We start from the raw sequence: 16,226 nt of genomic DNA, 5'->3' as shown, positions 1-16,226 counted from the left end.
TTGACTTTTCACACAGTAATTATAAACATGCACTGTTATCAATATACCTTCTAAAAGAATATTAGAATTGGTTGTGGGGGAGGACGAAACCTACATTTATCATTGTTTTATATTGGTCAGAACTGTGTGGCTTTTGTATCATCTATCACAGTTTCCTTTAGGGATAATTATTTCTGTGTAAGAAGTCATTATATACTATAATGTACTGTGTAGTTCAAGTGTTTTCCCTGTGGGTCAGGGCCCACCATGTATTTTTAGGACTGATCTATGTACTCATAGCAATCACACTCATGTCACACATCATAATTTATGATACGTATGCAACTTCTATGTAGGAAATTGTAATAATTGAAAAATCTTGTGAGTTTTCTGCAAGGTCTAAGCCTAATTCAAAACACAAATAAATACATCCCTTCAAATACCTTTGGGTGCAATCTTCTAGCTATTATAATTGTCTATAGTTTTTACTCAGGAACAATACTAATGGCTCATGGCCCTGAAGCAGCTCCAGTTGTATCCAAATGGTCTCCATCAAAAGCCAACCAGCTCTGTAGGACCCAGATGAGAATGGCAGCACTAATGCTGATGTGTACCCAGATGTGCACGCACACACTGTGAGCAAAGCTATCTTACTCATATAGGTCTTCTTTCCTGAAATGGGTCACATATCTTTAAGATAGAAAATGTGTCCAATGGGGACCTATAGATTAAAATTGACTCATGCTTCCATTGAGAGTTCAAGATCTGAACTCACATATCAGAATTCTGTATCATGCTGTGCCCATGATCTGGCATTATAAACATCCTAATCTTTGCGATGGGAATACATTGTGCATATATCCATCTCCTCTCATGTGAATCTGCCTATCCTTTAAGGTCTGCTGATGCAACCCCTTGGAGTGGCATTCCTTTGCCTTCTGAGGCACAGTTGATAGCAATACATGAGAAGGATGTTTGTGTGGCAGCACCCCTGTCCCAAGAGGTTAGTCAGCCTTCCTCAACCTGGGGCGCTCCAGATGTGTTGGACTACAACTCCCAGAATGCCCCAGCCTGGCTGGGGCATTCTGGGAGATGCAGTCCAACACATCTGGAGCGCCCCAGGTTGAGGAAGGCTGGGTTAGATCATCTTACTTCGCTTCTGCCAGCACTTGGAGACCATTCTTTTTAAGCAAGTCTTTGATTCAGTTGTTGCTTTATTTATCAATTTATTAATTGTCATTTCTGCTTTTGCGGCTCTTTAATGCTGCTTTTAGTCTTGACCATGTTTGTTATTTTGTTATTTACTCTGTTGTTTTAGTAATGGACTGCTGTTATTTTTATTTTCATTGTTTATCATAATATTATGTTACCCACTTTGAATATTTTCCTCTTGAGGGGCAAAGCAGGGTACTTTTTTTGTATAAATAAAAAGAAATATTAAGAATACATTTACTTAATCTGCATACATTGCACAGGAGTGCAAGGGCTGATGCTTAGATTATACTGTTAGACAACTGATACATACCGACAAAAATACTAGAAAATATCTTTTTGAAGCCCTAAGCAGACCCTCAAACATTGTCATTTAGTCTTTAGCAAAAGCTGCCCATCCCATCTTAATTTCCTTATAATCAAAAGAGCTAGAGTCAGGAGATCCTGGGTTCTAGTCCCCACTCGGCCATGGAAAACCACTGGGTGACCTTGGGCCAGTTACAGACTCTCAGCCCAACCTACCTCACAGGGTTGTTGTGAGAGCAGGAGGATTATGTATGCCACCTTGGAGGAAAAAAGGCGGGATATAAATGCAATAATAACAATTGTTCTTTTCATCCAGCCGTATCAGAAGCTGCCTGCTTCCATCTATAGTGCAATTGCAGCCATCAAGAAGTCTAAGGTGGCAATTCTGCACCCTATCTGACCAGAGCATGGTGTGAAGCAGCATCTCAACATCTCCTATGCAGCCAGTGTAGTCACTGTTCCTGCACTCTGGTGCCTCTATGTTGAATGTATAGCATCTCAACAGGCCCATTTCCCCCTAAACTCAAGTCCTTCTGCAGCTGATAGAATCATAGGATCATAGAATAGCAGAGTTGGAAGGGGCCTACAAGGCCATCAAGTCCAACCCCCTGCTCAATGCAGGAATCCACCCTAAAGCATCCCTGACAGATCTTAGAGACTCCAACATCTCTCAGGCCCCATGCATGGTTCTGCTCCTGCTTGAGGCTGCTGTAAGCCTGAGGGAGGAGTGGGTTGTGAGATGCCCTATAATGGGGCATAGAGGGATCCTTACTTGGAGGGATGAGCCTGCCAAGAGGCACCATGCCTGGGCATGACAGCAATGCATGGAGAGTGAATGGACTGTGGGAGGGGAGGCTCCCAGGTTCTCGAGTGGCTACACTGCATCCTATTTTGTTCGCCCTGGATCTTGGATTGCAGCCTACAAACATAAAAGACAGCGTGTACCTCTTTGAAACAGGCCCCAGCTATACGGAGGCTCTTTGGCGCCAAGAGGCACCTTGCACCCACATTTGCCTTCCTTCCGCAAGGGAAGGAAGGCAAGTGCGATTTTTCAGATGGTGGTTGACAGGTCCTCCCAACTCATCCTGCCTGGCGTCTCTTGAAAACTTTTTTAAAAAAAGAAACGGGAGAGAGAAAGGAATGGGGCTGTTCCTCCCCAGGTGGGGTAGGAAAAGAACGGGGCCATCCCTCCCCGTTTTTTTTTAATTTAAAGATCCCAATATGCGGCGTTCCGCATATTCAGATGGAGGTTGACCAATCCTCCCGTTTATATTTATATTTGTTTCTGCAGAGCTCTGCAGATTTAGATGCTAAAAAAGGGGGGAGACGAATGGCACTGCCTCTCTACTCTCCCCCCCCCCACCAGTTTTTATGGGGGTTTTTTTAGGTTTGTTTTTTTTTTAGTTTTTAAGAGCCACCTCCGCTGCCAAAAAAAATGGGGTAAATGCCCGACTTTTTTGGAGCAGATTTTCTAGGGTTTTCCCCTGGATGGCTTCGCGTTTGCGGCTGCGTCATCTGTCCGAAAATGGAAAGATGCGCATTTATGGCAGTGTAAACAGCCATATGGACAAGCCCACAGTTATAGAGGAAAAGGGAAAGTCCTCTTATCTGCCACCATGAACTCCTTTGCTGAAAGAAGAACTACATTTCAAAACAAATTGAATAAATTTGGTAACTCCTCTTGGAGGAGGTTGCACTGTCACCACTCAAAACTCTCCACATCTGGCATTTTCACCCTTTAAAGCTATATATTTTGAAACCAGATGACACGATAGGCAGCAAAGTCATAGCAGAATAGCAAAATAAAATCTGAAGCCATATTCTTCCCTTACAGTGTCCAGGTGCGTCCTCTGGTGCTTGGCTCGGTCGCTGGAATTACTGAATGCTTTTTGACAGCCTGGATGCTGGCAAAGGTAAGGCTTTTCTCCAGTGTGGCTCCTTAAGTGAATCTTGAGATTTTCTAGTCTAGAAAAGGCCTTCTGGCAGCCTTCGAACTGTGAAACAAAACAACATTTCTAAGATTGAATGAAACAGGGGGAGGGGAAAACATTTTCCTCTCTTCCTTGCACAAATGTTGCCTGTATGTTCATATTAATCAGCTAGATTTCAGGTGAGCCTGTAAACTCTTCAAGAATTGCTGTAAAAGAAGTTTTAGGGCATCTTCAAAATTAAGCATGCAGTTCACAATGATCAGATATTATTTCTTAGAATGATATTTTTTCTGAACTGTACATAACATGCATGGTTTTAGTTGCTAATAGGATTTCAGGCTTAGTTAGCTTATTCCCACATGAGCTATGATTAGGTGAAGAAACAAGAAACCAAGTTCATTTCATTCACATTTTCAAATGGAAATGTTCATAACGTCTGAGTTATTATTTATTTATTTTTTATTTATTTAAGGATTTTTATGCCGCCATTCAGCCAAAAAAGGCTCTCACGGAAATACAAAAGTATTTCTTGACAGTCCCTTCCCACAGGCTTACAATCTAAAAGACATGACACAAAAGGAAAGGGGACTGGGAGGGAGGAGGAGGAGGGGGGGGGAAAGGAAAGAAAATTCAGGCACTACAATCTTAGTTGTAAAGTTCAGCAAGTACAGATGACAGCAGGAGGGAGGGGGCTCTCAGCTGGAGCTGGACCAGGCACGGTGGAGAGGTGCCTGGCTGCTGCTTCCTCCCTCACTGGTGGCCTCTCCAGAGACAGTTGGTAGCAGGAGGGAGGGGGCTCTCAGCTGGAGCTGGACCAGGCATGGTGGAGAGGTGCCTGGCTGCTGCTTCCTCCCTCACTGGTGGCCTCTCCAGAGACAGTTGGTAGCAGGAGGGAGGGGGCTCTTTGAAAGAGGATGCAACACCTTTACCACAATTAGTCATTTTATTGCATGCCAAGTTTTTGCCATTTTAAAGCCTTATAACATACATAGAAGGAAGCCTGAATCATCCAGACTTTCTGGAAGTATTAAAATTTTGTGGATTTACTAAAAGAAAAGAACTCTGTAATGTTTTCCCAGTTATTATGGGTTTTTTGTACTGTAACATTGCAAACTGAAACTATTAACTAAGGGCCTTGCTAGACCACGGGTTAGCGCAGTGTGAGGCCCGTGCTCGTCCCTGTGTGTCCAAATGGGGGATCCCGGCCTCAGCCAGGGCTCGAACCACCCTGGCACCGCGCTAACCAAAATTGCCTGTAGCGCAGTTCTTCCCACGGTCCCGGGCTGCGTGTGGACCGGTCCGCGGCTTTTCCCAGCTACGTGGCTTACTCGTGAGTAGCCGGGAGAAGCCGCGCACTGGGCACAGCACTCCTCGGTGGGCACAGCACCCCATCGAGCTGGGGGCAAGGGAATCGGGGGGGGGGAGAGATGGGGGCCAGGAAGGACGAGCGGACGGGCGAGCAAGCAGGCGAGTGGAGGGGCGAGCGGACGGGCAAGCAAGCAGGTGAGTGGGGGGGCGAGCGGACACGCGAGCAAGCGGGCGAGCGGGGGGCAAGTGGGGGGGACATCAGACATTGGGGGAAATCAGGGCAGGGGGGAGCGGGGAACCCTTTAATTTTTTTAAAAAAAGCCTTACCTTCCCGTTGGTGCGCTCCTGCGCACATGGCCCTTTAATTTTTTTTAAAAATGGCCGATGCGACGGGGCTTTCCCTTACCCCGTCGCAAGTTACGTCTAGCTGGGGGCGACGGCCCGCGCTAGCTGCAGCGCAGCCTCGCCCCTACTCCTCACCGGATTACCTGATAGGTCTAGCAAGGCCCTAAGTCACAAAGACAATTTTCTGGACCATTAAAAACTCACCAGTGGTCTTGTTCATACAATTGTGAATGTATTTACATGAAGAATTATTTTCTTTATACAGCAGTAATTGAAATAAGGGGTCTGTCTATATGAAAGGAAAGCCCCGCAGTGGCTGCAGATCTGCGGTGCATCAGTTATATGATGCAGGCACAGCTTCGTAGCCCCTGAGGGGCTTTCCTGTGAAGCTACAGATTGAAAAACTCTGACTTTTTCAATCGGAGCAACATTGGTACGGCTCTTCCGCCGTCTGTTGACACTCCGGGACCAATCCAGGGGCGATACCTAGTGGAAGGTGACCAGCGATTGGTCCTCTTCCACCAGGAAAAAGATGGGGGTAGCTCCGGTATCCAGAGGGCTGCCCAGAAACCCCGCACTCTGTCCTCAGTGTCAGGATTACCCGACGCCACCCTGGGAGAGGGAAACTGCGGAGTTTCGGAGGGAGGCAGTGCCAACTTGGCACCGTGAAGACAGCCCCTAGGAGTTCAGAAATATAAAGGCTTATGGTGATGCTTATGAACAAGGGAAACATGAATCCTTATGCCAGAATGAATGTGTCAGTCTTCGGGGTGTCATATGGCCCTTGTTTTTGCTGTAATGGACTAACAACACCGCTTTCCACTGGAAAGTGAATTCTTGTGTTAATTTCATTCTGAATGAATCTGGGTATGTATAGAACTTGTACATGCTTGCACAATGAGATTAGCATAGTTCTGCTGCCTTTGTTCATAAGCATCAACACAAGCCTTTACATTTTTAAGCCTATATTTTGAATTAATGCTGCAAATACCCTTTATAAAGAAAGTCTATACTATAGAACAAGGGAAGGCAACTTGTGGTCCTCCAAATATTTTAACCTACAACTCCCATCTTCCCTCACCATTGGCTCTGCTGGCCAGGATTGGTGGAGGTTGTAGGCCAACACACATTGCTCAGCTCTGCTATAAATCCATGGCTCTCACTGAGGGGCAAACTACACATGAAGTTTTGTTGTAGATATTATTTTTTTAATCCAGACTTCTTTCCTTTTGACAAAATGCAGCTACAGAGGCTGAAATTTGTAGCAGAAGATCCCCCCTGGGGAAAAGGCTTTTTAACCCTTTCCCTTCCAGCTATTTGTCTGCTAAAAATGCTTTCCATTATTATTATTATTATGTATTTATATAGCACCATCAATGTACATGGTGCTGTACAGAGTAAAACAGTAAATAGCAAGGCCCTGCACAGGGAAAGTATATGGATAACCACATCTTTTGCCCTGCAAAGGGAAAGGTAAGCAGATGGGGGGGGGGGTATTTTAGCAGAGAAATTGTCAGAGGGGAAAGGTTTAAGACCCTTTCCCAGTGGAAAGAAAGGAAGTGGTGTAGGGGCTTGAATCTATACATGCCCCTACACTATACATGCCCCTATACATGAATCTATATATGACATGTAACTTGCCCCTCCGAGTGGCCTTGGATTTCAGAAACAGACAGCAACCTTCACAGTCCATTGCACATTTGGCTAGCAATGTTTCTTCTTATTGTCCAAAACAAATAATGTGTTGAAAGTTATGAGTCCTGTAGATATGGCAGAAGAAGCAGTGGAGGCAGCTTGTGTAATTTCTGATACTAATTCTCTCACTGACAGACCGACTGACCCACCCACTCACTTGGTTAGCATTCAGGAATACTTCCACAGCCGACACAAAACAGAAATGTTGTATATATACAGTCCAAGATAACCTGACAACTGGAGAAATGTGAAAATCAGTCTTTGTCAATCACACACGCACACAAACTGTGCAAAACCTAAAGTAAATCTGGTGATTAGCAAGGTCCAGTTCACCAGGAGTCAGACCCAACCAAGCCTTGCATACAGTGGAATACAGGGGTAAGGCAGTTGCCCTTTCACACTCTTCAACCATCCTAAGATTGGAAGGTGGAAGGTTTGCAGAAGCAGCCAGGAAAAAAAATCCAAACATGTTGACATGTTTTTACGTCACTTTTTATTTATCCCTTGTATGTTTTATATTGGTTTTGCTGGTCTGCGACCATAATAAATAATAATTGAACAGAAAATGAGGATCAACAGATGGCGGGGGGTGGGGGGAGGAAACTGTATTTCCCTATGATCACTTTGCCTCCTCAGTCTGCTGCACCATAGGGACAAGCAGCTTCCTTCTTCACATGGGGAAGAAAGAGGCAGCAAGCAACGACCACATGGCCCATTCAGTGGGCTGTTTTATGGCGCAACCTCTCCTGCATATGGCAGGAAAAAGCTCCAAGCCAAAAGAATCAGATTTTCTTGGTGGTATTTTGAAGAAGGAAAAATGACAGATGGAGTGGGGGACATGCGGGAGGAACACTGTCCCATGAAGCTTTGTGAGTGGCCAGTCACAAGAGTGCCATAAAACGCTTGTTGAATGATGCTCTATAAGGATTGCATTCTCAAAAAAGAGATTGAGAAGACTTCATATGAAAAGCTTGCTGTTCTCTAGGCCTTTTATTGATTCACACAACAATATCAAAATTAATGATATTGACTGTGATCAGACAAAGCATTAGTTAGCTATGCTAATCTGTTTTTAGAGGCTGTGGACAAAGCATTGGACCTATTCCCCTGCTCAAACTTCAGTTCTGCTGTTGAATAGTGCTGCTGCTGAATAAATTTTGCTCTTTTTTTTCATCCTCCCAATCCCTTTACCTTTTGCATTGTATCTTTCAGGTTGTAAGCCTGAAGGCAGGGACTGTCTTATGACTCACTCAGGAGGAAGATCCTAGGGGGCAGGGGGAGGCAGAAGGTGTTGGAGGACATATCTTGCTCTGTACTGCCTAAACTAGAAGGAGAGAACCTCTTTCAGCCCAAGAGCTGAATTCAATTTCAGAGAAGTTCATGGAGGCTGTATTCCAGTGGTGGGTGGGGCCAAGGGCAACGGGAGCAGGCTAAAACACAGAATATGCCAGCATATTTTAACTTAAAGGTCTTATTACCATAGAATCATAGAATCGCAGAGTCGGAAGGGGCCTACAAGGCCATCAAGTCCAACCCCCTGCTCAATGCAGGAATCCACCTTAAAGCATCCCTGACAGAAGGTTGTCCAGCTGCCTCCTGAATGCCTCTCGTGTAGGGTGACCATATTTTGGAAACGAAAAAGGAGGACAACATGGTTGGCCCCCAAGGGGGCGTGTCCAGCACCTAGGGGGCTTGGTCACATGTCTGATTTTACAGCACACATTTAAGACAAATCTGTTCTACATAGCATCTTAATGTTAAAATCACTGAAATAAAGAGCAAGTGAGAGATACAATGTATCTGAAATTAACTTCACTCACTCCTACTTTTGTAGGTTTTGCTGTACTTTGAAGCTTTTGCTATGCTTTGTGTGATACAGTCTCCCCTTCCCTCAAATATCTTTTCTGACTGTATCTTCACTCATTGCAAGCTGTTGTTGTTGTTAACAGGGTTTGCTACTAGCCGGCCGGATGGCTGGCTTTTTTTAATTTCAATTTTTTTAAAAAAGCTTTTGTATAATTGTCACAAGTTTCTCTACTCTAACATTAGGGTGGGTGTTGTGGCAGTTTACCTAAAGACTGGAGATCCCCTTAATGCCAAGGGCTGAAACTGCTCAATATGCAAAACCACAAAGAGGAGGTTCGACAACCTGAGTTTGAAGGATGTGGCTCCAGCAGTTTTAAAACACAATAATTTTAAAACTTTTGAACTTTTAAAAAAATCCTAAAAAAAAATGGATGAACAGATCTGATTCAAACCTGGCATGGCTATATCTCTCCTTAAGAGCTATCATGGTGCCAACTTCCAGCCCTTTATCTTTTAAAAATGTCATTTTTAAAAAATAATTTTAAAACCTCAAACTTTTTTAAAAAATCCTAAAACTCAATGGATGGACAGATCTGTTTCAAACTTGGCATAGCTAAAGTCCTTGTTAAGAGCAATCATGGTGCCAAGTTTCATCTCTTTATCTTTAAAAATAATATTTTTAAACAAAAATTAAATCCTCGAATTTTAAAAAATTCCTAAAAATCAATGGATGAACAGATCTGTTTCAAATTTGGTATGACTAAAGCTCTACCTAAAAGCTATCATGGTGCCAACTTTCAGCTCTTTATCTTTAAAAATGACAGTTTAAAAATAATTTAAAAACCTCAATTTTAAAAAAAATCCTAAAAAATCAATGGATGAATGGATCTGTTTCAAATTTGGTATGACTAAAGCCCTTCCTAAGAGCTACCATCGTGCCAAGTTTCATGTCTTTATCTTAAAAAATGACGGAGTTATAAGTATTTTTGTTAATTCCCATTAGAGCTGCTCTTTGGAAAAATCCGGATTTCCTTCCCCCTCCCGGATTTGTCATCAAAAACCCGGAGAAATCCGAGCAAATCCAGTCATATGGTCACCCTACTCTAGTGTAACTGGTTCCATTGTCGTAACAGTCAGTAACTAAGCAACTAAGCCTTAGGAAAGACATTTCAGTCTTGAAGAATGAGAGAAACTGCACAAGAGCCAGAAAACCACCAAACAATTGGTGATTGGAAGAATGGGGTCGGATCAGAGGAAGGGGCGTGGCCATTTGGGAAACCTTGGAGGGCCAGATTGGTCCCCAAGATGGCTGGAGTGTGGTCCCCCATCCCTGCCTTAAACTACCCTGCAATCTGGTTGGCTTCTGTACATAGTAGGGGGAGCGCCGTCATCTCCTTCACCTCGGGCAGCAACATGTCTTGGGCCAACCCTCATTAATATTTAAATATGTGATATGGTAGCCTATTACATTCAAAATGAAATCCCAAAAGGAATAAACCTAAAATGCCCAAGGAATGCCCTTAAGTCAATGTTAAATGTTACATAACTGCAAGTTAGGCCTAACAAACTCAGTCACCATAGAGATGGGTCTTGTTTTGTATTTAATAGGGCTGAAATCCCAAGCATATTACCATGAATTAACTCCCATTGAACTTTAGACTGTACACTTGTTTGGGTAGGGATCTGTCTTTGTCACTTAGGCTATAGTCATGTGCACAATTACCTGGAAGTAAGTCCATCTAAACACAATGGGGTTTACTTCAGAGTAAATGTGTAGTGTTGCACAGTACAAGTACCATTTACGTTTGATGGGAATGTACGTATGTATGTAAGTACAAATTACACACAGACTAATTTTGTGGGAATAATTTCCAAGTAAACATGTTTAAGATTAGGATTGAAGTTTAGTAAACCTCCCTATTTCAGCCCTGGCTGATTTTGCTGTTGTTATTGTGAAGAAAATAAATATTATGACAAGCTTCTTGGAAGAGAAATTACTTCTGAATGCATCAGCTGGTAATAATTTTAAAACCATGTGGAATGAAAGCTATTAGAAGAAACTTGGGACTTAGTTTAGAAGTGAATCCCTTTGTTAGAAAGCAGCTTGTTACTTTTCTGCATCTCCCTCTCTCCTCCCTTTTTCGTTCATTTCCTCAGTAAGTTTCAAAATGTGTATAGTTTAGTTTTAACTACTGCCAACTTTGTTGTAGCTACCTGATTCTTCTTATGAATCTTTCTTCGAAACTTTTATTTTACTTTCAACCCATTTCACATTATATCAGCTTTTGATGCTATCCAACTCTATTTTTTTTTTTAAAAAAAAAAAAACATTTGGCAGCACAATCCTCTGCATGTCTACTGCAGGTCTACTCAAGAGGTAAATTCCACTGAGTTCATTGGAGCTTATTCTCAGGAAAGTGGATACAGACTTACCTGGGAGTCTCATCTTAATAAGGCTTACTTTTCAGCAAACTCACACAGGATTGTGCTGTAAGATACTTTTCTATAAAATGTACTCAAAGCAATACGCAACAACAACAAATTCCATAAACTAGTTTTAAAACAAAAGAAAAATACTATGATTTGAAATAATCTTAGTCAAGAAACTTTCGAACGCCAGCAGGAAATAATAATGCATTATTAATTTGGGAAGCAGTCTTTCTTTCAAAAGAAGTGATATGATAGATATAAAGGTAACATACAAAATTAGACAGATCTTTAAAAGAACAACAGTTTTGGGAGGTGGCAATTGTAAGCAGAGAATTGGAAGTCAAAGAGATGTGCTTTTTCCCCTGCTTGCTATTTTTCCAGTAAAATTCTCCCCATCAATACCAAAGCTTCCCCACTCATAGGTTTCAAAAGGCACTTGTCATTTCCACTGCTATATGCATTGCCATAAGCATTCATGGCTGAAAGACACACATCTGCGTAAAAAGTTACAGACAAAACATTTATAGGATAATAGATATCTGGTCTTTGTACAAGAACACTTGATTAGCTAATCATAACTGTAGAATATCATGAAGATAATACTACATGGAGGGTATAAACCAAACAACTTTAATAAATAAAGCTTATTGAGAAAAGACCATGAGGCACACTGCTACAGGTAATGCTGAACAGAAATTGAAAGCATAGCGCCTGATTGATAATTCAGGCACTTCCTGGTATGGCACGCCTGGAGGGCCACAACATACTACAATAACTGTTGCGATCAGGTCATTCATGTCCCACAGGGACAGATAATTATGAACATATTTTGGCATCCTGGAGCCCTTCCCTCATTTAATTGTTTAACCTTTTCCGTTGCTCCAAATGTCCCTGGTGTTTCACTGTACCTACATTTAGAGATGTGAAGGCTCAGGGTAAAAGGGCAGAAAAATGTGGGGGTAAGTATTTTCCTGCACTACCTGCTCCGCCCCCCCCCATCAAGGATTTTTTGGAAAATTTGGAAAGAAATGATTTTTCCTGTCCCAGTTTCCCCACCCCACAAGCCTTCACACATTTCTTTCTTTCTTTCTTTCTTTATTTATTTATATATTACATTTTTATACTGCCTAATAGTTGTCACTCTCTGGGCAGTTCACAATTTAAACCATGAAATACTTTAGATCAAAACATAATATAAAGCTTTAAAAGTACCACATAGAAACAACAACGGGCATGTCTAGACCAGGGAAGGGAGGAGCAATATTCTGCTCGTGAGTCTAGACGCGTGCACAACATCCCAGGAAGAAGGAGGGATGTTGCACCTGCCATCTTTCTTTTCTTTCTTTACAGAAGGATGAGCACATGTGCACACCAACTAAAAGTGAGTTTTTTTAAAACACAACCCCTTCCTCCCCTCCCTCTGATGGGCACGGAGCGCCTGAAGAGCTCTGTGCCCTGTGCCCGGTTCCCACCTCCTCGCATTTACTTGCAAGGAGGCAGGACGAATCCGGGACACGCCCCCATTCCTCCTGCGGTCTCGGGACAATCCAGAAACTGTGGGAAGAATTGGGCTAAAAAGGCCTGTTGATATCCCGGGGAAATAGAGGGATCATCCCTCACTGCTCCCAGGATCCCCTATGCGTCATCTGCACGCACAGGGACGATCCCGGGATAACACCTGGTCTAGACATGCCGAACAGCAACAACAAAACCAGCAGCAGTTATAGCCCAGAGAAAGCCTATGTGAAAAGATACATTTTCAGGAGGTGTTTAAAGGATGTTACATTTTCTGCCTCCTGGATTGTATGAGGGAGGGTTTTCCAGAATCTCTACTCACATTACTCCCAATAATCTTGGTACTCTTCCTCTTCCCACAAATGGCACATTATGGAGTTGCTTAGGAAACCTAGGTCCAAACCGCACAGAACACTGGGACACTGCATTTAGAGTTCCCAATGTAATTATCTTTTAAGACAATCAGCCATGTCCCCAATCTGGATTGGGGTCATGAGGAAGAGGGGGGTCTAGCCCAATCCTCCACCCATGCTGAGTCTGGTCCAAATCCCTCCCCCTCCATTAGCCATGGAGAGTAGTATTTGCTAGCTTAAAAACATAAGCCACCACCTTCTATGTTCACACAAGACTTGCTGCCAAAACATAAATTCTGCTCATTAAAAGCCATCTATGAATTGCTACTGTGCAGACTTTTTGGTGGGCTTTATTTTCATCTGAAATTCTTGGCACGCTTACTTGGCATTAAGTCCCACTGAATCCAGTGGGACTTACTTCTAAATAAACATGCACAGGATCAGGGTACATCCTGCTTAAAACAAAATGATTATAGTTTAGAATAAAGAACCAGGGTGGAGAGGAGCAGCAATTGTACCTTTTGATTGCTCAGTATAGCATAGTATTTATTTTGAAAATGTTAAAGAAAGATGAAGAATCTTCATAAACATAGACTTCATGACCAAGGGCATTATTTGTTTAATGGAAGAAAGAGCTCTTAAAATAAGTGGTTGTGGTTTTATGTCCTCAATGTGTTTAGATACCCTAACACTGATTTTAATTACAGCTTGAAGAATTCTCATTAAAATGAGGCATTTGGTACAGTGTAATTGGCTGAGTTATTTATGCTCATTGACATCAGATTTTAAATAACTGAGATGGAAAATCATAGTGTGAAAAGACAGTAGAAGCTGCATCACCCAGTCAAACACTGACCTGAGAAATTCAGGATTAGCTTGAAAACCTTGCTAAATAAATCACCTACACAGTGCATTCCTTTTCTTTCCCTTTTTTCGTTTACATATATGCATTTCTGTAAGCTGTAAGGATTTTCCCTTCCCACTGATCTTGGTGTTTTCTGTCTTTTATCTTTTGCAGCTAAAATAAAACAGGAGCAGATGTTTCTGCAACTGGACAAGTGATGAATTTGTGCTTCATATTGGAGAGGGTGTGCTGGGCAGAAGCTTAACTGAAGGTGGGCAACTCATGGCAGTTCAGATTAGACCACATTGCCTAATCAATTCTGGGCTGGATGAGCACTTCTTACAGGACTAGGACAGATAGAAGATTGCACTTCAGGAGTTGTTTCAGTTTCTTCTTGATTTTCAGAACTGTTGTTCTGGTGGGGCATGTTATAGTGCCACGTAATGGTGGGCTTCCTATCAATGCATGTTTTGGGGTGGCCATCGAGAGGCTGGGGAAGTTGAACTTGAGCCAGTCCATTTTGGAAATAGGTTATCAGCTAAGCCTCGAGAGCTATTTTTGCAGGAGTGATCCACATAATTTGTGGTCATGAACCACTCCTTCCTATGCTCACTGAGCAGATGGGCTAGGCATCTAGCCCAGAAAATGGTTATTCCTCCCACGCATGCACAGATGCTGAGGGGTTTGCATAGTTATATCACGGCTTGTTGTGTTCTGCAAAGCTGGCCAGTTGCTGTGGGTAATATGCCACCAAGAACCCATGGGCTGTTGTAGGGTTGATTCTGCCAGCGACTGGACTGTCAGAAAATCATGCTTGTCACTGGCCACATCCTGCAGAAACATGGAAGCTATAATTAATGCACTATGTTGTGGCTTGTTTTACATTTACTCTGTATACATCTCCATTCTGCTGTGGATGCAAAGAAAGGTAAAAGGAAGAGGCAATATGCAGGTAAACTGTCCAGCAACAGATCTGTGGGAAGCATGTAACCTTGTTGTTGGGTGCATTTGAATATAATAAATAAATAGCAGCCAAATAACTCTTGCACAGTTAAGTGTCTGAGCCTTCAGTTCAGATAGGACTGAGTTCTGCTTTCCAGAACTGGCCAAGTGCTTCTGACTCTGCTTGCAATATCAAGTATAACCTGCACTGTGGAAAGATAATTGGAGTGCAGATAGTCCCTGAACAATGTAAATCAGCCACAAGGAGGGTGGGAGAAGTTGGGGGAGAGAAATGAAAATCAATAATTCAGTTACACAATCTAAAGGAGAAGAAATAGATTTTGAGTTCGTTTGGGTTTTTTTAAAAAAGAGGAAAAATAGTGTTTATATTGGGAGTAAGGGAATACATAAAAAGGATTATGCTGGATTAGAGCAACAGTCCATCTAGTCAAGCATTCTGTTCCCAACAGTTGCCATCCAGATGCTTCTGGGAAGCATGCAAGAAGAGCATGAGTGTAACCCTGCTATTCCTCACTAAATAGTCAGTTTCTATTAGGAACAGTTCCCGCCCATATATTTGACGATGTAAATGGGCATTATATTGGATCTTCCCATGTGCTCACAATGTTGTGGGAGTGAGCCTCACACGCCATTGAACCCCTAATATAAAGTAAATGCAGTAGGAAACGGTTATTTCCTATTGACAGTACTGTGTAAATAATTCTCCATTTCCTAAAAGAAGTAGCTGGTTATTAATTCCAGGCTTTATTGGTTTTGCACAACACAGAATTTATACTCTTTGTTCTTAAAATAAGACTTCTGACACCTTGTATAGGATATGTTGTGCTCCTGTTATCAACATTTATAATTACAGCACCTTATAAAAACATGGTAATTCTTTCTGAGCAGGAATTCAGGACTGAACAGGTGGCTCTCTACATGATGCTTTTATTCGATTCAACTCTATTAGCATCTCTCATCTACATCCTTTTATGTGATAATCCAATCTGGAAAACATTCTGCATTTCCTATCAGATACACTCTCACCTTCATTCAATTATCCTAAGTTGAAAAGGAACTGAATTAATATAGCCTAATATTTGAAATCTAAACAGTCTCCTTCGCTTCTGGGCACAACTACTTTTCATTCTCTCTTTTTTGCCCAGGGTGAAGTACAAAAACAGAATACTCAATTAGTCGTTGAAGAGAAAGATTGCCAAAAAGAACAGTTGGATTAAAAAGAAAAAGGCAAAAGGACTTGTATTTGAATCAGTGGGAGTCCATCAGAGTAACAAACAGGCTGAGAACGTTTCTATTTTTCACCCCACAAATAATCCATATGCAAATTTTCTGCAATGTTCGGTATGTACTTCCTAGCTCAGTAAACGTTGTCTATTCTTTGCTGCTTAGCTCTCTCAGCTTTTCCCAATTAGGCCCTGTTTGTTTAGAAAAAGCTTCAGCTCTGCATTTTATGAAGAAAGAACATAAAACTAGAAATATCCTGTAAATTCTTTTAGAATCTAACTAGGTATTCTGCTGGTAAATGTAATAAAGACATTT

At 42.2% G+C, this 16,226-nt stretch overlaps 1 protein-coding gene across 1 annotated transcript in view; it reads right to left on the bottom strand.

Moving 5' to 3' along the window:
• Positions 1-16,226, bottom strand: part of GLIS3 (GLIS family zinc finger 3) — a 161,910-nt gene that overhangs the window by 60,401 nt on the left and 85,283 nt on the right. Inside the window, exon 4 of the mRNA XM_063128554.1 lies at positions 3,330-3,491. Coding sequence (XP_062984624.1) covers positions 3,330-3,491 — 162 coding nt within the window. The remainder of the gene's footprint in view (positions 1-3,329; positions 3,492-16,226) is intronic.

Source organism: Elgaria multicarinata, chromosome 6, assembly GCF_023053635.1.
Source record: "Elgaria multicarinata webbii isolate HBS135686 ecotype San Diego chromosome 6, rElgMul1.1.pri, whole genome shotgun sequence".
NCBI lineage: Eukaryota > Metazoa > Chordata > Lepidosauria > Squamata > Anguidae > Elgaria > Elgaria multicarinata.
Note: the sequence above shows the minus strand (reverse complement) of the source record. Positions and strands in the feature narration are given on the sequence as shown.